Here is a 25,036-nt window from a genome sequence, read left to right on the forward strand (position 1 = left end):
AAAAAAGTCCAATCTCAAATTCATCAGAGCAAATGATGCTTCAAACATTGACAAACAGCATCTAGTTTGTGTAGCACTTATAAAATTTGTATAAATGTAGCAAGAAATGTTGCATTTCTTTTTAAACAAAATACACACTGATTTTCACGTCAAGCATAAAAAAACGAAAATGCATATTTTTGCATAGGACCAATGACATCAGACCAATAGTGTCCCTATCAAACCTACACCCTTGACCCAGCCACAGACATTACTCCATCATATGACAACCACAATAACCAAATAAGCTCACAGAGACTCCAGTGTGCTATTAGAGAGGGAATATTTTGAAAAACAGAGTTGAATCCACAGCTACTTATTTTCGACCCTTTAATGAAGCAAAAAAGAAGACAGGAAGCTGGGGAGAGAATGAGGGAAAAACAAGAGAGAGCTGGGAAACAAGAGCAGCCATGTGAACTGTCGAAGCCCTGACCTCCTTGTCTTGCTGTATTTCTTCACCACAGTTACAGGACATTTTTAAGTGTTGAATTAAGGCTTTTATCAAAATGCAGTTATGTTGCAGCTATTAAATCAGGTGTTTAGATGCAGAAAATAATAAAGCTATTGTGTTGTGTTCCAAAAATAAACAATAAGTAATTTGTCATTTATTTATTGTATAATAAAGCAATTGTTTCGTTTTTGTCAAAAACTGGAGATGTCAAAACTCAGCGCCTAACAAAGCGGCTGTTTAATTCACCTGCGTCAATAGGTGGCAGCACCTCCCTGATTGACGACATGCGTCATAAAGGAGAAGAAGAAAGATTTTCACAACAAAGCAGCAGCGCCGCATTCAAGCTCGATAACAACCGCGGTAAACACACTGCAGGGGCAGCAAAACCATCCAGATGCACACATTAGAATAAAATATTTTGGTTATCGTCTACCGGCATAAATGGAAGACATACATGGAAGGTATATATTATCGTTTATCTCTATACTTATGTCTTAAATGTGCGTGAAGTTCTGGAGTTTTAAGGACTTGTCAGCTGTAAAGACTGTTGCTAGGAACCGAGTTTCGCTAATAGCAGACTCCAAGCTTTTTTATCCACTTTGAAGTAGTTGTGAACCTGAGTAAAATTTTCTTTTTTTTTTTTTAAGGAAAAAGCCGACGTTGTCCATTAATTTCAAATTAGGCTTTCTCATTATCTTTTGTGAGTTAAAATGTGGCCCTCTAATTCTTCTTTTGTTTTTTAACAAACGCAGCATTTGGTTTTTAGGTCATTCATTGATGATAATGATAGCAGTTTGCAAATACCCACCATTTAATTATAGCTCTTATGTGTTGTAGTTTATTTGCCGAGCTCAGATTTTAAAATAAGGGTCGATTTTAATACCATTCAAACCTCGTATTGATATAACTGCTGCAATTCACCAACCTGACAAATCATATGATCAAAACGGATAGAATAACTTTGTTTTTTATTTGAAAGATGCATTGAGATTAGAGATACTTTATGCAAACAGAAATAGAAATGAATTGCAAAGCAACAAAGAGGTTTTTTTATACACCCCCTCTACCTGGATGGGTTAAATGCAGAGGTAAATTACTCCAATGTGAGATCAATAAAGTTTATTATTATTATAATTATGTTTCTACTTTGCTAAGCCACACTAATCTCTATCTCTGTCAGTAAATAATATAGAAGTCCATCTCTTTTTCTAAACCTTCAATTTGTTTTCTAGGTTAAAGATAGTAAGAGATAATGCTCAGATTCGACGGCAGGGTGCTCATGACTTCTTGGCCTATTATGAGCTTTCCTGTGCAAGGCAGGATTCAGTCCCTCTCCCTGCTGTTAAGATGCATTTAGACAAAGGAATGCTTGATTTTAATGGAGACAGGGTCAAATCGACGGACTGGGCACCTATTCTCCACTCTATATCCATCAACAAGCACCTGCACCATATTGCAATAAGCAGCACACATCAGGGAGGATTAGCTTTTGCAGATTCAGGTAAGAAATGAAAAAGGAACATAAACTGTGCCTCCTTGCAGGCTTTAACATAATTTAACTTTACTTTAATCCTATCACTAATTATTTCAGATAAAAGGTACTATAAGTCTACCTTTAGGAGGAAGATTCCTGCCTTTCGCTCCAGGGACATGACTTTTAAGCTGTGTAGGGCACTCAGAGAGTGTCTAAGTGTTTCCCCCAATCTCAAAACTCTTCATCTGAATGGACTTCCATTGAGAGAAAGGGATCTTATGACTTTAACAAAGGTAAGCACAGCCTAAACACATTGTACTAATAATTGAATTGTTTTTTTTATAACTCTTGTATTGTGATTATTACAATGAGATAATTTAGTTTGTATCAGCTTCACACTTCTTTTCTCCCGTCATTGTCAAGGGAAAAAATTTGATAGGTTTCCCTTAACTGGCAGGGTTTTTTTTTTTTTTGGGTGTTTTCATTTTTGTTTTTTTGCTACAATAAATAAGATGCATTAAAAGCTACAATGTGTAATATTCAGCAACATCTAATGGTCTGACTGCAGCCATATAAACCGCCCACCACACTACCTCTCCTCTCCAACTATACAGAGGTGGTCACGGTACAAATTGGGTTCCGCCACTTATACTAATACTAAGAAAACCAATACTTTGTTTATTCATGTCTCAACCAAATAACACACATTTTGACTACCCTAATTGACTTTATGGTAAAATAGATAATAGTTTGCACATTTGCTCTGATTCATGAATATGTGATTATCTTATAAATCCTTCCTTAGGGGTTAAAACTCTTACCTGCGACAGACTTTAGTCATTTATGTGGATTAGTCAGAGGCAATAAGTCCATTTATTAGAATCAGAATTCCCAGCTTATGTAATAAAGTAAATTAATGAAGTGTTACTTTTATGTGTTTCCAGGGTTTGGCAAACAGCAATTCCTTGGAAAACATCTCTCTGGCTTACTGTCCCATCTCCGACGAGGGTCTAGAAGGTATGTCTATCCCTTTTGGGATTTATCTAGAGTTCTAAGAAAATCCTCTCCAGTTTGTTCTGTTTATCATCATGTTTTCTTTGTATCTCGTTGCAGTCATTTGCCAAAGTGTAAAATATTCTACTAGTATCAGGTCTGTAGATTTCACAGGGTGCGGTCTAACCTGGAAAGGAGCAGAGCATATGGCTAACATCATCAAGGTGGATAATTTCATCCTCTAGCTACTCCCTGGCATAAGATATAATAAATTATCAAATCATTTTATATAAAATTTTGTGAAATATTATGTTTTAGTTTCTTTTTCCAGAAGAAAAGCAACAAACTTTGTATTTGTTTTAGCACCAGGCAATGCAGAGACACGGTACTGCATGGGCAGAGTCCCTGAGGTATCGACTGCCACAGTTTGAAGGAATGAGCGGCCTCCGTCGTGTCACTTTAAACTGTAACACTTTGATCGGGGATCGGGGGGCTGCTGCTCTTGCGCATGAATTGTCTGAGGACCTCTGGGTTAAAGGTTTGTAGGGAAATATGGACTTTAAATGAACTTTTGTCCCTGTTGCTTTAGTTGTTAAATTTTGCTAAATGGATTTTGGTTTTCTTTTGCCTTGTTGAACAGCTGTGGATCTACAGAGATGTGGTTTGTCCAATGAAGGAGCTCGTCGCTTGTTGGAAGCGTTGAAAACAAATTCCTCTCTGTGTGTGCTGGATATTCGCAGTAACCCTTTAGTTGGTAAGACGGTTGTTGATTCAGTTCTGTAAATGTATTCGTATCCATCATCACTTCCATGAATGTATGCTATAGAATTTAGTTCATCATTATGACATGCAAGGGAACAAAGAAAGTAATAAAAAGTTCTCAAAATTATGGGATGCATTTTTATCCCATAATTTCTCCACTGTGAGATCAGTAAAGCTTATCTCATCTTATTCATCCCCCAGAACAAAATTTTTAAATGTGTCCCAAGCTTTTAAAGATCTTATGGCGCATTGTTCTATCCACCATCTGGAAATGAAAATTGTAGAACTGATACAACTGACTGACCCGGTAAGCAGAGAGGCCCACAGTAGCTCTGGAGGAGCTACAGAAATACAGTTAAAGAGCTTAGCTTGGAGAATCAATAGACAGAACAACTAACAGTCATTCACTCCACAAACTGAGTCTATATAGAGGAGAGGCAAGAAAAAAAAGAAGCCATGTTTAAAGAATACCGTACGTAATCTCGATTTTCCCACAAGCTTTGAAAGCTTTAACAGACATGTACATGATGGCGCTTTGATCAAACAAGACCACAACTGAACTCCATGGCCCATTAAAAAAATAGTTTGTACTGAAAACTAGTCTGGCAGATCATCCTGAACACGCGGTAATGGGCCATACTGTAAATACTGCTACAGGCGCACACCTAAAGAGATGCAGCTATATTTGCAAACATATTCTTCCATAAATCGTCTTTGCATCAACACCTTTACATTGTGTGCTGTCACTTCTTTGGCCTCTAGAAGCAGCATTGTTGTTCAGATTTAGAAAACAGCTGAATAAGCTCTTAACTTTTTTTCTTTCTTAACAGACAAAGTTTTAATTAAAACAGTGATTGAGAAAGTGCTTATGAATGCTGAAGGACAGTCACCTGAGGTAACACTTTAATAGTGATATTAGCATTTAAAAGACTTTCAGTTGCTATTCTAAGTTCTTGTTTTTAATATTTTTTTTGTTTCTATACTTCATTTGTTTTCATCTGTAGTACTGCTGGATAAAACCAACAACCACAGAGTTACACAGGCCAAATGGGCCAAAAAGAGGAGCCATACCCATTACTGTGAGACATAGATCATTGTATAGGAAAGGTAGGTCTGTATTTTCCGTCATTCTGCCAATAGTAAAAAAAAAATGTTAATATTCAATTTAAAACAACGTTTCAGCCTATTCCATACAGTTTAATTAAGGAATGAATTTCTTTCATTTATTAGGTCTATAATGCTTCTTAAAAGGGGTCTAAAAGAAACAACTTAGTTTATAGGGGCAGACACTGAGATGCTCCTCAGGTACAATAAAGGAAAAGTCCGGTCATATTCAGAACTCAAACTTCCTAAAGTACTTTAAATATTAAATTAATACATACGGTTCAATAAATGATAGATGTTTTTAATTAAGAGTAATTTAATTTGAATGAGCTTTAACTAATATCTAACGAATCTAACTTTGTGTCCGATCTGACAGAAAATCGTGTTGGATGATGTTGTGGAGTTTAGCGCTCATTTAGAGTTGGTGGGGATGACACAGAACATATAAAGCAGGCGGGGGACAGACATGTGCAAAAACAATCAATGAAACATTAAAAAATATAATGCTCTACCCATGATAGGATTACTACTTTATCTGTATTTTTGTCCAGGAGGACAAAAAAGGCCACTTTCTTAAGTTGCCCGCAGCTGTCAAAGTATTTGACATTTTGTCTGTAAAGTTAAATTTGTTTACTTCAAAAGTTAACACATTATTTCTTTGTATCATAGATCGATCAGGGGGTGAGGAACATGTATATTGAAATAGTAGCATGACATTGCTGCCTCAGTAGTTATAGGGTGCACATCCTTTATGTGAACCTCCTGTCCCTCACATACCAAAGTTGCTCAGTTGGATTAATATTTGGTGACTGGAGGCAGCTGTGATGCAGAGAGCTTTGTGGCTCGTTGTAGCATCCTCATGTCAAATTCTGACTCTGCTATCTGAATGTTTCAGCTGACACTGAGACCGCTCGAGAAATACTTTAGTCTGATTTGATTGAGACTATATTCTACATTTCTTTAAACCGAAGGCATATTTTGAAAACCAGCTCATGATGTTCTCCTCTAAAACTACCAGTCACAGTCTTCTTTCAGTCTGAGTCTGAGTATTCTCTCAAGATGGTTTTGGTAGAAAATGTCATTTGTTAAATAGATTAGCCTGAATATTTAGGTAAGGTTTGTCTTTCGGATAAGCTTAATGGATAAACTTGCAAGGTCGTATGTCCTGAATGTTACTTCAATTGTATTTTTTTTTTGCCCCTATTTATACAGGTAAATCTAATTGAGATATCTGATATCATGTTTAGGATCGATCTGTGTTAAAAAGACTTGATATTAAAATACATCATTGAGCAATTTTTATTGAGTACAAATGATAAAATAAAACACCTGAAAATAGAAACTGTAGAAGTACGACAGAACATGAAACCAGAATATACCAGGAAAATGTACGACTGTCCACTAAAAAGGGTTGTTTTTGATGTTTCATGCTGTTTATGTTATTTCTTGCATTTTAATACTTGTATTTAATTTCTGTGTAGTGTGTTCAAATTCTTTTTGAGTGACTTTCCTACTTTTTGGTGGAATCCCAGTTTTTGATGTTCTTCTGTCTATCCAGCCCCTTATAAAGGAACATCTCCTACAGGACAGAGTTCAAGTGTTGCTCAAACCAAGAAGCCCTCGTCTCGTCCCAGTTTCATTCCTTGGCGTGCTGCTGCACGAGCTGGCCGCCAGAGGTGAGGTGAAGTGAGGAAACCAGTACATTTTCTCCTTTTGGTTTACAGGGTGTCTGGTTTCAGAACCACGTCAGATTTTGAACACTCTAACACATTAATTACTTTGTTTTTGATGCTTTGATTTTAGAGGGTTTCCTCCTGGTGTTACGGTTGTAGACCGGCACTTTCAGGTAAATTTTTCTCTGCTTATAGAAGTAGTATGTTCTAAGTATATTTGGAAAATGGGATAGAGATCAGGATATGAAATGGATTACATCTGCCATATGTACTTCTTTAGGGTGCAGCAACAGTCAGATTTACAGTGGAGTCAAACTCAGAGGAAGAGGAGGACAGTGCAGATGAAAATGATGAAGTGGAGGTGGAAGTGGGGCAGACATCACCGTCTCTTGGACTTAAGGACAGAATAACTGGACAGCAACTTAATTATATCCAGGTCAGCGAGATTACCTGCAAGCAAAATAATAATAAAAAAAATCATAGGCTTTGTTGTTTTATATTTTGGGATTTTATAACCCGTCTGTTTTATTGTCAAACATGTTTCTATGCTTGCCCTGCAGATGGAGCTGAGGGAGTGCCGCCTAAGGTTGGCAGAAGAGCGCAGAGCTCGACTAAAAGCAGAGTCAAGGCTTATGGAGGTAGTTACATCTTTAGAATAGGACTTCAACCAGTTTCAGGTTTTTTGTTGTTCTTTCATTAGTGTATTTTTTTGAATCAATGATCAAATCTGATAATTCTTCAAATCTTTTTTTTTTTCTTTTTTTTTTTTTTTACTCTGATTGAAAAAGCATTTTCTATGCATTGATTTAACAGTTTTATTGGCCAAAGAACACACAATTGGTAGCATTTAATCATCTTTTCCTTTCTTCTCAGTATGAGCTGGAGAATGCCAGACTTCGTGATGCCAACCGTTCACTGTCTGAAGCTCTTGCAGCTACCGGCTCTGGATCAGCGCTGCGTACTTTAAGCGCTCTTGAAGACGAGGCAGTCCTGGAGAGCATTGAGACCTCATTTAATAAGTTCCATGCCTTCCTGGACCTTCTCAAGGACGCGGGGTGGGTTTTTTTTTTTCTTTTTTCCAATTATACCAGATAAAAAAAACATTCCAATTAGTTTATTCTGTCCGTATTTATAGAACACCTTTCATCCACAAAGAGTAGTAAAGCACAAACAAAAAAAGGTTAGCTAAAATAGGTTTAGCTTTGAAAATCGCATATGTGTGCTGCGTAGAGCTAATATGTAGGTTTGAACCATGTGATGACACAGTTATAATAATGATGATGAGACGCTGGAGGTAAAGAGAGAAATTCCAGGAAGTGCAGGTTTTAAAATCCAATTAAGTTTAAAAAATAAGGCAGATTATGTAACAAAATATAATAGTCCAAAAAATAATGATAGGTGCATTTCTATGGCAGGCATCAATAACTAGAGAGGGGTCCTCCCCTTAGGAATGTGGGTTGTTTGGTTTCTTTGTTAACCTGTAATACCTAATTCCTGTCTATGTCTTTGAAAGAGGGGTCACCAACAAAAGTTAAAGAGAATTACAACTAAGCTAACATTAATACCTCCACTAAGGAGGTAATAATGGAGGTAAAATGGTTGTAGTTTGTGCGTTGTTTGTGAACAGAATAACTTGAAAAGTTATTAACACATTTTGATAAAATTTTTTACCAAAGCTGCAGCTTTGGTAACTTGTTATCTGTAATGCATCTCGTTATCTGTAAAGGAACAATTGATTACATTTTGGTGATGATCCACACCATAATCCAGATGCAGGATTAAAAAAAATATATTCTTTAATATTATTTTGCTGAACAAGCAATTCCCCCCTAAACCAGACAGTGGCAGCAGTGACTTGACAGCTTCAGCATCGGATCCGAAAAAGAAGTATTATACTGCAGACAAAAACACAGGAAAATCTCGATCTGCTGATCAAAGAAGACAGCAGTGTGAATGAGGAAGAAAAAACACCAGCGGCTGCAGACACGCACTGTGCTTTATTTATAAACTTATGAAAGGTTGTTAAGGAAATTTTTACCAAAGGTCTGCCTCATACTGCGGAAAAATTCATTATAATTTGGTAATGATCCAGATAATGTGTGAGTTTTAGCCATAGGTGTAAGTCACAGTAGGGTGCAACATTTGCTGTTTGTGAAGGTCTGTGCTCTGCAAGTGCTTTTCAAGTTTTATTATGTCAGTTGACATTCTTTTTTCTTTAACATTGTATATGAATAATTATGATGGAGTTAAATTTGTCTTCAGTTTACTCTTTAAAAAATGTGTAGTCTTCGCTGCTCCTGAGTCGGCAGGAAGGACAATCAACATAATGATTCCCCAGTACGAAACACACAGATTTATTTTTCTTATTTTGAGGAATATATACTTTATATGGCTACTACTAAAGTAAAAAAAAAAAAGTAAAAAAAAGGCAATTTAATCATTAATAGCTTTGAAAATCTTTAAAAGCACCTTAAAAACAATCTTAGCCTACATGTAGCCCAAGCATGGAGGTTAACACTGCAAGTAATTTGTTCTCTTCCACCAGAGGATTAATTGTTGAAAAGCTTGATTTTACAAAGACCATAAATCGGATATCTGCTGCAGACATTTCTGCAATTTATAAAGGCATCTGTTGAAATTTGTGGCATCAATGAATTTATTTCCTTATGTTTAGCCTAGGTCAGCTGGCATCAATTGCTGGGATTAACACATCAGATTTCCAGCCTCCTGGAAAACCTCAGCTCTCCTCTACAGTGGGACCAAAGTTGGAACGTACCGCCTCAACGTCTGTAGAGGATGTTGAAGCAAAGCCTGATCACTGTTCTTTGGTAAGGATCTTGAAATAATACCAAGCATCCAGAAAGTATTCAGTGCTATGCTTTTTCCACATTTAGTTACTTACTGCTTTGTATTGCTGCAGAACCATTCACCCAAACATTGAGGAAAAAAGATTATTTGATACCATCTGGAACATAAAAAATGTTCCAATAATATGTCCAATATCATTAAGGCTTTTCATATTTCATATCACCAACATTGTTTATAAACTTAGAACACTATAAGAAGCTTCACTTTAGTTTTGTTTTCGTTGTACTTTAATTAAATGCAACATTTCTATTCTTTTGAATTGCATTTCAAGTATGCAACCTGTGCTGACTTAAATTTACTTAACCTTTTTTAACGATCCCTGCCAATATGTGTTTTTCCTCTCCAAAACTGGGCTGTTAATGTAAATTAGGTCTGCTGATACTGAGAGTATCTATCTTACTGCCAGAGAACTGCTGCCACAGAAAGCAATGCAGGAAATCAGACCATTAAAATATTCATATCAGATTGTTTTATTATGGTCATAGTTTAAAGTTAATAAGATTCAGTTTGCCATAACAATTAATAACATGATAGTTAATGACAAAGGTCAGTTACAAAACAGAGGAATGCAAATTTTACACATAAATCCATGAACCAATATCTAGAAATACAAATTTTACTTTACTGATTCAAACCTGGAGTTGGTTAATATATAACCCAGTCAAATTCAGTGGCAGGTGTTCATGTGCTGCTACTGGGCAAAGGTTCGAGAAAACACTGCAGCTGAACAAAAAATACAGAAGCACTTCTCAAGCAGAGCTTTCTGTGTTAGAAAAACTAAGTTAATGACAGAACATTTGTTTACTTGGTCCACAAAATAGACAGGGTTAAACAAAAAACAAATCAGGACAATTGAGCAGATTTACCTGAAAACAAGATAAAAAGCAGAGAAAAAAACAAAGGTTAATGGTAGTGATGGCTACAGTTAATCCATACTTGGAGAAATTGTAAGAAAAAATGTATACATATTGCTTATAAAAAGCAGATTTAAATCAAAAAATATATGAAAATTTAAATCAATAATGAAAAATTAGAAAATTTTTTGATTAATGTCATATCATTTATTAATAAGAAAATTATATAACTAATGGATAGCAGTTCCTTGAATAAAATAATTTATGTCCCTACTAAACTAAATCTTGAAAAACAGACGAAACTGGTGCCCCATGTTCACTAACCGGTGGTGAATCTGACATAGTTGGGGAAAATTACAAAATGTCTTTTGGAAAGTAAGCTTGTCCGAGCAATGCAAACAGCAACTTTTAAACAGAGCGTGCACGAGGAGAAATGGGCTCATGCATACTCTCGCATTTGTTTATTTGACGTTGCCTCTCTGGAGCGGGTATTGGGTTGTACATCTGCATTTTTTGTTTTTTTTTAAGCGGAGAGGGCGGGTCTTTTCAAAAATTCGCAAAAATCCTCCACTATACCTTTTACATTATGTCCTGTCTGTTTTTAAACTGGACGGAGCAGTACAAACTTAAAAAAAAAAATCCAATCACTTAATATTATCCCTTCCTCATCCTCACAAAACAAAACAAAAATGTAATAAATGAATTTACAGATCGTTATCAGTTAATTGAATATTTAAATATAAAGGAACTTTTTTTTGTTTTTCTATATTATCACATGAAACGTATTTCAAAGAAGAAAGCTCTTTTCTAGGGGCCATTTGGTCGCTGTACATGCAGAGCAGCTGTGAATTGGCAGTAAAGTCACCTAAATAAGCCTGAATGCCCATGCCACCTGCTTTTGTTGCCATAAAAAGATTTAGTGGCTATTATCTTTAAACTTAAATTACTTTGCCTTTTTTCTTATTTCAGGCAATAAAAAAGGCAGCGTCTCCTCTTGTTGGAGCAGCCTTTACTCAAACTCGCCGGTCTCCACGCTTGCATAAAGACCAATCAGTGGAATCGACCTTTAATTATAATGGATTAGAGCCAGCAGATCCAGCAGTGGCTGAAGAGGAGCAACCACAACAGTATCTTTGCCCTGAAATGCAACCTGATTTTGGCTCAGAGCACAGTTTTCATAGTCAGAAGTCCTTTGATAAAAACTTCCAATCTCAACCAAGCAGGCAGAGAATGGAGACCAGCTCTAACAGAAGCAACAGTTACCATGGTGATGACTTTAGCAACAACTCCTATGGTCGAGCCTCTCAGAACAAAGGGGCCCACCGTGGCTCTTTTGAGAGTGTCAGTGAGATTATGAGTGACAAGGCAGAGTCTGTGAGTGACAAGGCAGAGACTCTGGGGTCCATCAGCAGAGGGAATGGGGGGCTAATAGTTAGTCAGCTGGGCTCAGAAAAAGCAGCTTACCCTGGGAGGGCTACTCTGAGACAAGTCAGGTCTCCAAGCAGTCAGTCAGATAATGAATTTTTCTGAAATGATGTGTGAAATGTATTAATCATACATTTAATTTTAATTGAAGCATCAAAAGGGTGTTTTTTTTTTCTCCAATTTTTGAAGAACTTGTATTTTTATTTTTTGTAGAAAGGAACTGAGCTAAAAGAGAAAAGGCTCTTGCTTGTTGTCTTTTCGCTGCTGCTCTTTGTATTAAATAATTTTGTTAAACCTGTTTTGAGCGTTTGCTTCCTGATATGTATATGGCATTGTGAGGTATAATGAACATTTGTTTTTTTCACATAAGGGTTGCAAAGATTTTGAGAAATACAGACACTGAAAGTGTATTTCTTTACACTATTTAACATAAAATGTTATTAACTTACCTCATATATTCCTCCTAATTGTGTTTGAATATCCATTGGAATCTGTTTCATGAGTGCACATCCATCACTGCTTAAAACCTCTCAAAAGGATCAATGTTCATATTTAAGATTTTAGAGAAACGGGGAAGGAACCACAGAACAAATGTGGTGGGATCGAGTCGAACATAGTGTTCTTTTGGACAGTGCATGGGTTATTACTGTGACCAAAAAGCACAAGTGCAGTCTAGAAGAATAACTCCTTGTTGGATTGACAATGAGCACATCCTGTCAAATAGCTTTCTCTTCCAACTTCATGTCTGGAGGCACATTTGCTTAAGTCTTCATGCATCCCTGTTTTTTAAGTGTTGTTTGGTTTTCCCTGCGTGTCGGGCCATACAGTATAAGAACATTGATTGTGAGCTGTGAACTCTCCGATTCGTCGTACAGTTTGAGCTGTAGCTGAGTACGATTGGAAATATCATACAGTGTATGCCTGGCTTAAAGGACACTTTCAATGCTTAAGCCTTAAAACTTGAACATTCATCAGAGACTCTTGAAAGGACTTTTAAAACCGTCTTCCCCTTTTATTTGTTTATTGACTTGTGCTTATTTCAGTAGTGTTTAGTGTCTGCCTAGTTATTAGATATAATAATCCTGTGTCAGGAGCTTATAATGGTACCATTGTGCTTTAACTCTTATTCTCTTGTGTTTATTTTACACAGTGAACGATTTATCACTCAGTCTGGATTCAGTCTTCTTTCAGTAAATCCAAATAAACAGACACACATTTAATTGGTGGGTGATTAATAACTTTGCTGCTGGCCATAGTCTAGATTTCTAAATTGGTGAACTGGATTTAAACAGCTGATCCAGGACTCCAACCTTTATGTAAGAGACTAAAAACCCTGGTCAGTAAGCAAATTACAGTTATCAATCAACTGATAATTATTAATTTGTTTTACCCTTGCTTTGAACGACCTATTCATAATCTTCTAGTAAACTTTCAAAACACTATCAATGCACTCTTAAAAGGTCAGGTAACTTTTATCCTTTTTCCAGTCCTAATAAGGCATAATTCACAGGATTTCTGAATCCTGAATAAAAAATGAAATATAGGTTAATATGTATTTAATGATGATTTAACTTATTATGTGGTTGATTAAACTTATTCAAAATCTAAATAAGAATCAGCAGCGGAACTTAATAATTTATGTTTAAATAGTTGTATTCTTGTTTACTAGATTGCAAAGAGTCATTCAACTGAAAATAGTTTTTTTCTGATTGGTTACATCTGGTAGAAGGAACAAAATACTTGCACCTAATTGCAGCAAAATGTTCTGAATATTTTAGCTTATGGCTGCTAAATAAACATGCAGGCCACAGTTTTCAGATTTTTTAACATAACTATAAAAAGAACAAATTTCCCTTTTAACCTCACAATTATGCTATTTATTTGTTTTATCTAGTCTGTGGCTGTAAAATAATCTCTTGTTGTAATCTGACAAAACATGAAGAGTTAAATAAGACGTACACTACCGTTTAAAAGTTTGAGGTAACCCAAACAATTTTGTGTTTTCCGGAAAAGTCACACTTATTCACCACCATACGTTGTTAAATGAATAGAAAATACAGTTAAGATATTGACAAGGTTAGAAATAATGATTTGTATTTGAAATAAGATTTTTTTTTTTACATCAAACTTTGCTTTCATCAAAGAATCCTCTATTTGCAGCAATTACAGCATTGCAGATATTTGGCATTCTAGCTGTTAATTTGTTGAGTTAATCTGGAGAAATTGCACCCCACGCTTCCAGAAGCAGCTCCCACAAGTTGGATTGGTTGGATGGGCACTTCTTGCATACCATACGGTCAGGCTGCTCCTGCAACAGCTCAATGGGGTTCAGATCTGGTGACTGTGCTGGCCACTCCATTAACAATAGAATACCAGCTGTCTGCTTCTGCTCTAAATAGTTCTTGCACAGTTTGGAGGTGTGTTTAGGGTCATTGTCCTGTTGTATGATGAAATTGGCTCCAATCAAGCGCTGTCCACTGGATACGGCATGGCATTGCAAAATGGAGTGATAGCCTTCCTCATTCAGAATCCTTTTTACCCTGTACAAATCTCCTACCTTTCCATCACCAAAGCAACCCCAGACCATCACATTACCTCCACCATGCTTACCGGTGGCGTCAGGCATTCTTCCAGCATCTTTTCATTTGTTCTACATCTCACAAACGTTCTTCTTTGTGATCCAAACATTCATCCGTCATCCGTCCCCAACACTTTTTTTCCAGTCTTCCTCTGTCCAATGTCTGTGTTCTTTTGCCCATCTTAATCTTTTTCTTTTATTGGCCAGTCTCAGATATTGCTTTTTCTTTGCCACCCTGCCCCGAAGCCCAGAATCCCGCAGCCGCCTCTTCACTGTAGATGTTGACACTGGTCTTTTGCGGGTACTATTTAATGAAGATGCCAGTTGGGGACCTGTAAGCCGTCTGTTTCTCAAACTAGAGACTCTAATGTACTTATCTTTTTGCTCAGTTGTGCAACGCGGCCTCCCACTTCTTTTTCTACTCTGGTTAGAGCCTGTTTGTGCTGTCCTCTGAAGGGGGTAGTACACACCGTTGTGGGAATCTTCAATTTCTTAGCAATTTCTCTCATGGAATGGCCTTCATTTCTAAGAACAAGAATAGACTGTCGAGTTTCAGATGAAAGCTCTCTTTTTCTGGCCATTTTGAGCATTTAATTGACCCCACAAATGTAATGCTCCAGAAACTCAATCTGCTCAAAGGAAGGTCAGTTTTGTAGCTTCTGTAATGAGCTAAACTGTTTTCAGATGTGTGAACATGATTGTACAAGGGTTTTCTAATCATCAATTAGCCTTCTAAGCCAATGAGCAAACACATTGTACCATTAGAACACTGGAGTGATAGATGCTGGAAATGGGCCTATGTAGATATGGCACCAAAAACCAGACATTTGCATCTAGAATAGTCATTTACCACATTAGCAATGTATAGAGTGTATTTCTTTAAAGTTAAGACTAGTTTAAAGTTATCTTCATTGAAAATGAGGCACTTTTGCTTTTCCTTCAAAAATAAGGACATTTAAATGTGACCCCAACTTTTAAACGGTAGTGTATAACAATATTATAAAGGCTACTAAGTTATTAACTTTTAACTGTAGAGCTACTGTATCCTGTACCTTCTATTATTTTCTTGTAAAGGGAAAAGGTGGCAGTGGAAATGAGCGGCATGTTGTTCTTTCAGTTTCTCAGCTTTGGACCGAGATTAGATATTCACACACAAGTACTGATTAATGATGCCTATCGAATGCTCAGCTAAGGTTTATTCACTTTTCTATCAATGACCTAGACTGATTCCATTTATAATTCTAAAGGTTAGGAGCGACCTCCTATCGTTGTTGAATAGGAATAATGTGTGAGATGAATCATTCATCTCACATTGCAGACATGGGAGCAATAGAGACAACAGACAAATTATTTACCCATTTCCCTAAAGATGGGAGTTATAAAGTAAAAGGTTTAATGTTACAGAAATACAAACAGGGCAGCAAAATTACAACGCAAGACTTTTATCAAAGATCCAGTAAAAAAAAGTTAAAACAGGCCAGTGCTTTAGGGTAAATAGCTTTTGAACAATTTGCTGAATGAATGACAGCGCCACTATCAATGTTCTGAGGCCACTTTGATAAAACAGATTATCAAAGGTCTACCGCTTCTCATAGTCATGAAGAAAGTTCTCCAACACTGGCTTATTGTTATTATCAGCACCACACTCTACTTTGCACTTTCAGTCTAAGCACTGTCAGCAATAAATCAGAGGTTACAGTAGGAAATAATTTTTAAAAAACAGTTTTCCTGAGTCTACCTTCACTGCCGCACTGCTGGAGATTTGGTGCGAAGTATAAAGTATGAGTGTCATGGCTAAGATGAGGGGGATAAAGTAGATTTCCAACAGAGACAAGAACAGCAGCACAGTAGACGGATAACTGCACACGCGTTCAGCTATTCAAACAAACCTTTGCTGCTGCTTAACTTTACTTAGAGAACAGGAATATGTGTCAAGGTCATAATGTTTGCAGCTATTTGGCTGTGGGGTTTTTCCATGCATAAAAAAAGAAAATGATTCTCTAATAGACTCCAATTAGATTAAAATAAACTCAGTGGGTGGAAATAGAGCTAAAGAGACAGTAAGCCCAGAAAAGGTTTGCATGTGAGCCTCAGAGAGCTCAATTAAAAACAAAAGTAAAATCACAATAGGATGCATTATCTAGGTGAGTATTCAGATAGAAACAAAATTCATTGCAAAATACAAAGAGGTCCAAAAAAAGTGTATTTAATTGTGATTTTATTTGACAGACTCACATAAAGTATTGCATAATGAAAAAAAAAAACGTTATCATTGATGGAATTTAAAACCTCATCAATAAACTGTTTCAAGCTGTGTATATTTGATGGACGTGCTCAGGTCATGGCTGACTATATTTGATCTTGGCAAAAATCTAGCATAGAGAAGAAATAGCATTTTGAAAATCGCAACTTTGAAGAGGTTAGTTTATAAAGCAACATCCAAATCTCTGAAAATCTCACAGAGCAATGTGAAACTGTATCAGCTGCAAACCTACCAAAACGTGAATATCTGCTAAAGTTCACATTCCTGGTAAGGACAGCTCTTATCAAGAACAAGAGGCAACATTTAGCATTTTTTAATCGAGCCATCCATGTGGCAAACATATTAGTGGGAGCTGTGTTGATGCTTTTTTCAGGAGGTAGACAGGCTTCTAAACCAAACCTCATATGGCATTTATTTATATCTTTATGTGTGGAAAATTAATGTTCTATGAAAGTATCAGCAATCTTTATGTGTTAATTGTTTGATAAAGTTGGGTACAAGCCTGTCTTCATCATCCTTCTGCAAAAGTACAAAAGTTTCCCTGAGCTCAGAGCTCTAAGCTACTTCAGATTCTCTCTGAACAAAATATTACTTCTGTGAGCACAGGTGTCTCCAACCTATTGAGTCCAGCTCAATAAAAGTAATTGAGATCTGCATTTACTTTTAAAATAGCACAGCTTATTATTTTTGTTAAATATCTGCTATAGGGGATCTGTTCCCATTTCAAATGATGTATTTTTAGGTTTTAGAATAGGAAAAAGGGAAAACATAAAGATGAAGTGTGGAATGTCTTCTAAAAATATTATTTGTGGAAAAATAATGTAGTGAAAAACAAAATGAATGTACTTTTGGAGCTAATGACCAGAAAAATAGATTAAAAACATAGTTGGGGTTCTTTTGATATCACTCTTTTCTGAAAATGTATTTAAAGCATTTAAGACTTGTCTTTGATAAACTTCATTTCAAACTAATACTTAGTTAAACATTTTCAGCTTATATTAAGAACCGTTGTAGAGTCCAAAGAGCCATTGTTGCTCCAGAGCTTCAGGTTGCAGATCTCTGTTTTAGAATATAATCAAAAGTGAAATATTACTGAGGTTTAGTTCTTTAAATGAGGTCAAATTAAATAGTATTTATTGTGCATTGTGATTTTTATTGGTTAATGCTTTATTTAAATTAAACATTTAAAAGAAACAGGTATTTCCTGCATCAGAAATGCAGAGTCATTAAGTAAAACTGTTGGAACTTGATATCGCACCTGTTCTGGGTTCGTGTCAAGGTCTAGTGGCTTACCTTAAGTGCTCCTTGTTGTCTACTAAGAAAGAAGCGGGTTCCTGATGAGTGAAAAGTTTGCCCTTGTTGGGAAGCTTGTGGCTTCTGAGATTATAGTGAAGGAAAAAATATCTGATACATTTCCATATTAGATAGTCTTAATAGTCACTGCGTCTTTGTATACATGTCTATGTTTTTTTTTAAATATTTTAGTAACTTCAATTTTACCTTTTAATTTAACACATTTTTTATTTGGGAAAAATAAATTAGTTACAAGAATGTAATGTACCATGTGTGATCAGAGGTTAAGGATGTACAAATAATTTATGGGATAGTATGCCATCTGATCCTGCTCAGGTCATGGCTTACTACCTGGAATCCTTTTTATTTTTTTTTCATCACCTTTAATGATTATTTGGTTTAAACATTACTGTTTTAAATCCTTTAGGTTATTCAAAGCCAGAAAGATGTGCTTTATATAACCTCAAGCCATATATTTTGGTCTGATTTCTCCAACTGACCCACCAATACCGAGTGTGGATGACATTTCCTATTGAATTATCTGAATTCACAAAGCATGTTGCTTTCTGAAGTTTGATAGACTTTCAGCAACGGGGGTGTTTTGTTGTTTTTGGAAAAAACAGTACTCACTTTGGTTAGGGATAAAAGAATGAGTGAAATGGCAAAATGTTAGACACTTTGCATATTTATGTCCCTACTGGTAAAGGTATGTAGAATGTCTTGGTGGATATGGGCTTCCATAGTTTTCTTCAGTTCACTATATGGTCAAAAAAGGTGCAAATGTGCAGTAAACCATGAAATGAGCTGCAGACACAATGTGATGCAAACTCCACAACACAAAAGCACAAAAAACAAATCAAAAGAAAAACACTGTAAAAAAAAAAAAAAAAAAAAAAAAAGAGGAGACGAGCTGCAAACAGGTGAAATCGTGCAGCAAATGGCAAAACGAACTGAAAACACACATATGGTGCAAAGTCCTAAACATGCAAACACAAAAACAGATGCAATTGAAAAATGCTGGAAGTAAAAAATGTGGATACCAGGAACAAAATGCTGCAAGCAAAAATAAAATGCAGCAATCACAGAAAGAAAATGATCCAAATAGCAAAAACAGCTGGAAACTAAAAACTTTTAAGTGTTTTTTTTTTACAGGTGGTTCTTCTTTACCAGTGGTGCTGTATTTGTAGAGAGCCTTATGCTACGTTCAAACCGCATGCACTAGAGGCAGCAGAAGCAGCAGTAGTTCACATGCAAAGTCAATGGTTGACGCGCATCAAGGCGCAGCAAAAGGACCTGCAGCAGGAGAAAGGAAAGCAGCAGCTGCTGGAGTTGAGAAAATTAAAGTTTTGCTGCTTGACGTGCCACATCAACCAATCAGAGAAGCTGCTCTAGGAGCTGGCAGGGAGACAGACACAGCACTGCTATGGCAGTGCTATGGCTATGATCACTCCTCTGAGACAGTTTATTAACAGTTTATTAACACCCAAATTAACTTAAAATATTGAAACCTAAGGGCAAAATATGTTAGATTTTAATATTCTGGTACCTGCAGTTTGGATTACGTATATGAAAAACCCTAACATCTCCTTCCAGCTGCCGCTAACAGTAGCGGCAAACCCCGTAGTGGCGAACAGGCCAGAGGCAGCTGTTGAACTGGATTCCCAGGGACAGAGCACCGCCGGTGTAGCCTGACGTAGTCCTACTCAATTCTAGTCAGAATATGAGTCTGATACTGCTCCATAGAGCTGTGATTATGGGGCGTGTTTCGAACGAACCAGGAAAAAAAATGCCTCTGCACTCAATTGGATAGACCTACAACCAATAAGAGCAACGGAGTGCGTGACGTATGTTGTCAACAAAAATCAAAGCGTGCAGTTGCACGCCTATAATGAGAAGATGAGACTTGATCGCGTTTCTCTGTTCCTCTTTTAAAATTAATTTGCTGTCGATATCTTCTAGAACAGACCTAATAGCAGAATCTACTCACCTCTACTCTCCAGCGGCAGCCATTATTGTTGTCACCCAAGCGCGCATTGGTCACGTGGTTGATTACGTTACTGTTGGTCATCTGTCCATCATCGTATAAAGCCCGCCCTGACAATTTGATTGGATCGCCTGACAGTGGGCGATAATACTCGCGCTACTATGGAGCAGAGCCAGACCGAACTTCCCGACCTCAAACTTTGTGGGCGGGACTAAGTTCGGAATGGCACCCAGGCTACCGCCGGTGTACAGGGGTCTGAGCAGCTCCGACAGCGAAATAATATTTGAAGGCAGGATCGTAATCTTGATGAACTGACTGCAAAGATGAAGTTTTCAGGTGGACTTTCTAACTTAAAAACATATTGAAACTACTTTTTACGCACTTATAACAGCAAATATAGCAAAGCTGCTCTCTGCCACTGAACACAGGAGCAGCAGAAGCATCAGATGACAGACGGTATTAGCACAGCCCACCTTACAGCATTTAACACAATACAAACTTTATTTGTGAGGTACTGTGTGTGTGACAAATGCAAATGTCATCCCCTTCATATGCTTTAAATTTTAAAACAGAAAGATTCATTAATTCTCTACATGAGATCGATTCTCAACTTGTGACTTTCATGTTTTGTAGTTCCCTTTCTGGCACTCTGTAGTCCCAATTCAACCCACGACATGCATGAAGTCAGGGCTTATTCAGATTTACCACAACAGGCTGTAATTCCTTGTTATACAATCACTCACAATCCTTTGCATGACTGGAGGTATAGGCACAACGTTTCACAAAAATATATTAGTATTTTATGTGCTCTGTGCAAGATGTAAAAGTATGCACCTTTATATGTTTTGGGTTTTATAATGGAGAGCTTCAGCTGCTCTCCATATTTGGGACATTTGTTCTTTGTAGTTCTTTCTGAAGGTTTTAGTCCCAATTTGAAAGCATTGTGTGTATCTGATTAATTTGCCTGTAATACTTAAAGCCTCTCCAGATTCAACTCAGCAGCCTGAGGAATCCTTTCCTACCCTTGCTAGTGTTCTCACTTTTGACCCTGGAAAAGGTAAAAGGATAGGAGCTAAGAAGACAAGGTAGGAGTTACAACTTGTCCAATTTGAAAGAGTCTTCAAGTTAAGATAACTTAATTTTCCATCACATTTTTTCTCTTTAACATCTGGCAATGGTTTGAACATAATGACTTCATACACCCAATGGGGCAGACTACTGTGCTAAAGATGATGGTTGAAAAGAACTGAAACTGTAGTTTGATTTGACTTTTATTTTGTAAAGTTCATTTGCATTATTTGATAGTTAGTTTTTGTGTGTAGTTGTAAAAAAAATAAAAAAAAATTTTTTTGGAAGATTGCATATTTCTTCTTTGTTAATGTACTGTGTAGCATCTGTTCTCCCCTGAACCAGGGCCTGCAATGAATATTCTAACTTCTTAACTGTAAAAAAAAAGAAAGAAAAAATTAAAAAAAACAAAGCCCTAAAAATTAGAGGGGCAGTCTATATACTGATATAAAGTCCTGTACCAAAGTTGTCACAAACTGCAACTAATTTTGACGAATTATCTCAATTGCTCCAAGCAACCTATAAAAACTTGGTGGGAATTGTAAACCAAATAGGATATTCTTCCTGCTGCCTAAATGTTTTACTGACAGCTCTTCTTAAGAAAGTGTTGCTTGTCATAGCACATGATCTAACTTAAATAATAGACACGCTCACTCTGTCAGGTGTTTTCCCCCCGGCCCTAAAACGGCAATTACCAAACCGCTGTTAAAAAAGGGCAACTTGAACAAGATGCTGCTGCAAAACTACAGGCCCACCTCAAACCTTCCCTTTCTTAGTGAAATTATCGAAAAAGCTGTGTTTCATCACCTTCCTGACAATGATCATCCACTTGAGGTCTTTTGTCCAGGTATTCTCTTCACTACAGTACAGTGACTGCCTTTGTCAAGATGTTCAATGACATCTGTATAAATGCAGACTGTGCCAGTGGTGCTGGTGCCAGTGGTTATTTTACATTGAATACTAGGGAGGCTAAACCTTCTCTGTATATTCATAAAAAATAGTCAATAGTGCATTATTAAACTCCATAAATGTAGTCATTAAACTGCATTAAATATGTGCTAAAATGCACTTGATTTTATAAGTATATTGCACATTAATCAGCTGTTCAGCTCTCAGACACAATCTACCCCCCCTTCATTAAAGCTACCGGTGAGAAAGTAGCGCCTTGACGTAAAAATCTGTCACTTCCAGTGAGAATCAGCGTCTTGTGGAATCTGTGGAAAAAGCAACATAAAACCAGACCTAACTTGATGATAACAAAATTGAGGGAAGTTTGAAATGACGCATGGTGGTGGCAAGATAATGTTACGAAGGAGGGACTGGTGCATCATGACAAAATCGCCTAACTGTTGGAAATTATCTTAAGGCATCATGCTGCAAGTTAAAGCTGTGACACAAACAGGTATTCACAATTAAACTTCAGAGAAATCGTGTAAGTAGAGTGGAAGAGCTGACCTACAAATCACCAAAGTGAGAAGCTTTTAGATAGAAACCCAAATGCCTGTCTTTAGTCACAAAGCTTAAAAGAAAACGTAAAAATCAATTCCCCATTATTTTGGAATTTAGCAAATAGGAAGTATGTTGACAATGCTGACTAGAAAAAGTTAAGTCTTCATGTCAGATGGTGAGAAAAAGAGTTGTTTTTATTTTCAAAATGTATAGAAGATGCCTGGTACTATTAGTATCTGAAAAATGTTAAAGCTTGATTTGGAGTAGCAGGTCTGTGTTTTTTTTTTTTAGCATATCTTTCCTGTTAGTATACCATCACAGAGCAACATCGACACTTAACTGTTGTTTTATTGATGTATTAATCTTTTTAAAAGTTGCACAGTGATCAATAAATCAACTAGTTAAACATCAAAATGTATCATTATAAGATAAAAGACTTGTGGATAAGAATCCATTCAGTCTGGCACACTGCAATTGTGGCTTGATTGGGCAATCAAGACTGTCACTTAAGAGTTGCATAACTCTGGCTTTAGGCCACGGCATGGTTGACCGCGTACAAAGAAAAACATGTTAGGAGCTGGGAAACTCACCTCTGTGATGCTCTGAAAAAAACTGAAGAAATAAGATTTATATCTAACCCATTTGTTCCATTTTGTTCCTTTTTGCTTAATATGTTAAACTGTCAGCAGAACTGAAGGTCACAGAAACACTGCACATTAGCATAGCACAAGATGATTATGCCTATGCTGCACATATTCAAAGAAAGAGATTAACATGCTGTCATTGTAGGTGTAAAAGTCATTCATTTTAATTCTGAGCAAGACTGAGTTCATTGTTCATGTTATCTAATTAGATCTTAGCTAAACAACATGGAGGTCCTTCCTCCTAAGAGGACGGCCTGTTTGGTACATTGACTTAGACTTAGATTTAGAGTCATGTCAGACTTTGTTGTCAGTTTGATACAGAGTCTGTGACATGATTTAGAGTTTGGCTGTGTCTAAACGTCCGCCCCTAATCACTATATAGAGCACTATATAGTGGTTACGCCATTTTGGATCGGTGTCCGAACGTCCAGTGGTTAAAAAAGTAGAGGAATCGTAATGATGATCCATCGTCACTAGACCAGCAAATATTGTCATGATCTTGGTGCTGATGACTGGCCTGATTACACATTTTATTAACCTGTCTATGTCCTCCAGGCTCCACCTGCTTCAGCCTCTGTTTAACCAGCCTTCAACCAGTCATCAGTGCCAGATTATTCCAGCCTATGGTGAGAGTTCTCTAGTGTACCTGTGATTTTTGATTACCTGATCCTGACCCGTTCTGCCTCTGTACCTCTGAGCTTGCCTGTCCCTGTTCTGATCTGTTTGCCTGACCTGTCTTCAGACTCCTGCTGGATATCTGCTTGTCTGTGGAATGAACCTGGAACTGTTTCCCGACACTGTCCTGGATGGCTCTGACTCCTGAGCACCTCTCCAACACTGGCTTTGGCTTCGCCCTCTAGATTATCCTGCCTGTCCTCCGACCTCTGGGACATCAGCGTCTGGGACTCTCTGGGAGGCACCCACCACATCTTGCTGGCAGCCAGCCGGCTGAAACCAACCTCATCGTCTGGGCATTGACTCAACTATAAGACCAGGTTAGTGACTCACACGTTAATTTTCATCCTCCGCCAGATAGACATGGTCATTAACCTGTTGTCTCCTCCTGCAGAGTTTCCTGTCTTAGATGCAAACACTGTTCCCTGCAGCTTCTTTTTTAATAAACATTTCAAGAAATCCAACTGACTGTCTGCCTCGAATACTGGGTCCTTCTGGTCAGAGCCTGACAAATATATCGAAGATTATTTTGCTAGAACTCTTCTTGCAAAGCATCATGTGATTTGTTGTGGCAGCGACAGATAACAAAGATGGCGCAGGCACTGTGCAGGGAGGCAGAGTTACGTGATCAACGGGGAGCGAAAAGTAGTGATCATCCGAAGGGCCAGTTAACTGAATTCACTATACAGTCCACTATATAGTCCCTGCTCTATATTGAGGGATTTAGGACCAACATTAATAAAAATTGTGGACTATGCTTAATTTGATCTACATTTATCAATTCTGCAAAGAAAAGTTGTCAAATATCTATCTAGAAATAAGCTATTTGTATTTTATTTTTAGCACCTGTACATTTAACTTTTACTGTAGGATAAAAGAGTGACTTTTAAATTCAAACATATGTCTTCATTTGAATCTCAAAAGAAATATAAAAAAATACAGTAAAAACCCAAGAACGATACAGTAGTAATTGCATGGTGAGCTATTCATATTAAACCCAATAAAATACTAATATTCATTGTAAGGGTCAAACAGGTCGTTGGATGACACAAGGCTATAAAATGAAGTAACAGATAAGAGTGCTGCCTACCCCTCTGTCCTCTCACTTACTAATCTAACTAAATATTTGTAACTGACACAATAATGACACAGTTGTACCAAATCTCAGCACGTACACACTTCTTGATAGTGCCTTATCTTTGTAATTCAGCTGCTTATACTGGAACAGTATAATTTAGTTTCCTCATATTGAGACCAATGAGCTACCAACTTTGTACAGACATTGATGTCAATTCAGTTATCAGTGCCATTTAACGTCATCTCTTTATTAGTCAAGGTAATAGCCAATCAATAGTTCCTTTCAGACTTAAGCTCCGATTGACGAGAGTTCAAGAGTTTACTTTATGTGTCAAACTTAGTGCCATGCAGTCTATATCTGT

At 37.0% G+C, this 25,036-nt stretch overlaps 1 protein-coding gene across 1 annotated transcript; it reads left to right on the forward strand.

Moving 5' to 3' along the window:
• Positions 1 to 821: 821 nt before the first annotated feature.
• cep78 (centrosomal protein 78kDa) lies at positions 822 to 11,956 on the forward strand. The gene is made up of 16 exons (XM_015386668.1): positions 822 to 951; positions 1,723 to 1,991; positions 2,082 to 2,257; positions 2,909 to 2,981; positions 3,078 to 3,181; positions 3,321 to 3,495; positions 3,598 to 3,711; positions 4,550 to 4,614; positions 4,724 to 4,826; positions 6,382 to 6,499; positions 6,627 to 6,669; positions 6,777 to 6,932; positions 7,057 to 7,134; positions 7,370 to 7,551; positions 9,171 to 9,324; positions 11,188 to 11,956. The coding sequence occupies exons 1-16, from the start codon at positions 932 to 934 to the stop codon at positions 11,746 to 11,748; spliced, it is 2,391 nt and encodes a 796-aa protein (XP_015242154.1). The 5' UTR covers positions 822 to 931; the 3' UTR covers positions 11,749 to 11,956.
• The last annotated feature ends 13,080 nt before the right edge of the window (positions 11,957 to 25,036 follow it).

Source organism: Cyprinodon variegatus, unplaced genomic scaffold, assembly GCF_000732505.1.
Source record: "Cyprinodon variegatus isolate N-32 unplaced genomic scaffold, C_variegatus-1.0 Scaffold17, whole genome shotgun sequence".
NCBI lineage: Eukaryota > Metazoa > Chordata > Actinopteri > Cyprinodontiformes > Cyprinodontidae > Cyprinodon > Cyprinodon variegatus.

What these genes read in the sequence shown, in the direction of transcription:
- cep78 (XM_015386668.1), top strand. Translation starts at nt 932, where the DNA reads ATGGAAGACATACATGGAAG. An exon ending in ATTAGCTTTTGCAGATTCAG is followed by an intron (nt 1,992 to 2,081) that starts GTAAGAAATGAA and finishes TAATTATTTCAG; the next exon opens with ATAAAAGGTACTATAAGTCT. An exon ending in GCACGAGCTGGCCGCCAGAG is followed by an intron (nt 6,500 to 6,626) that starts GTGAGGTGAAGT and finishes CTTTGATTTTAG; the next exon opens with AGGGTTTCCTCCTGGTGTTA.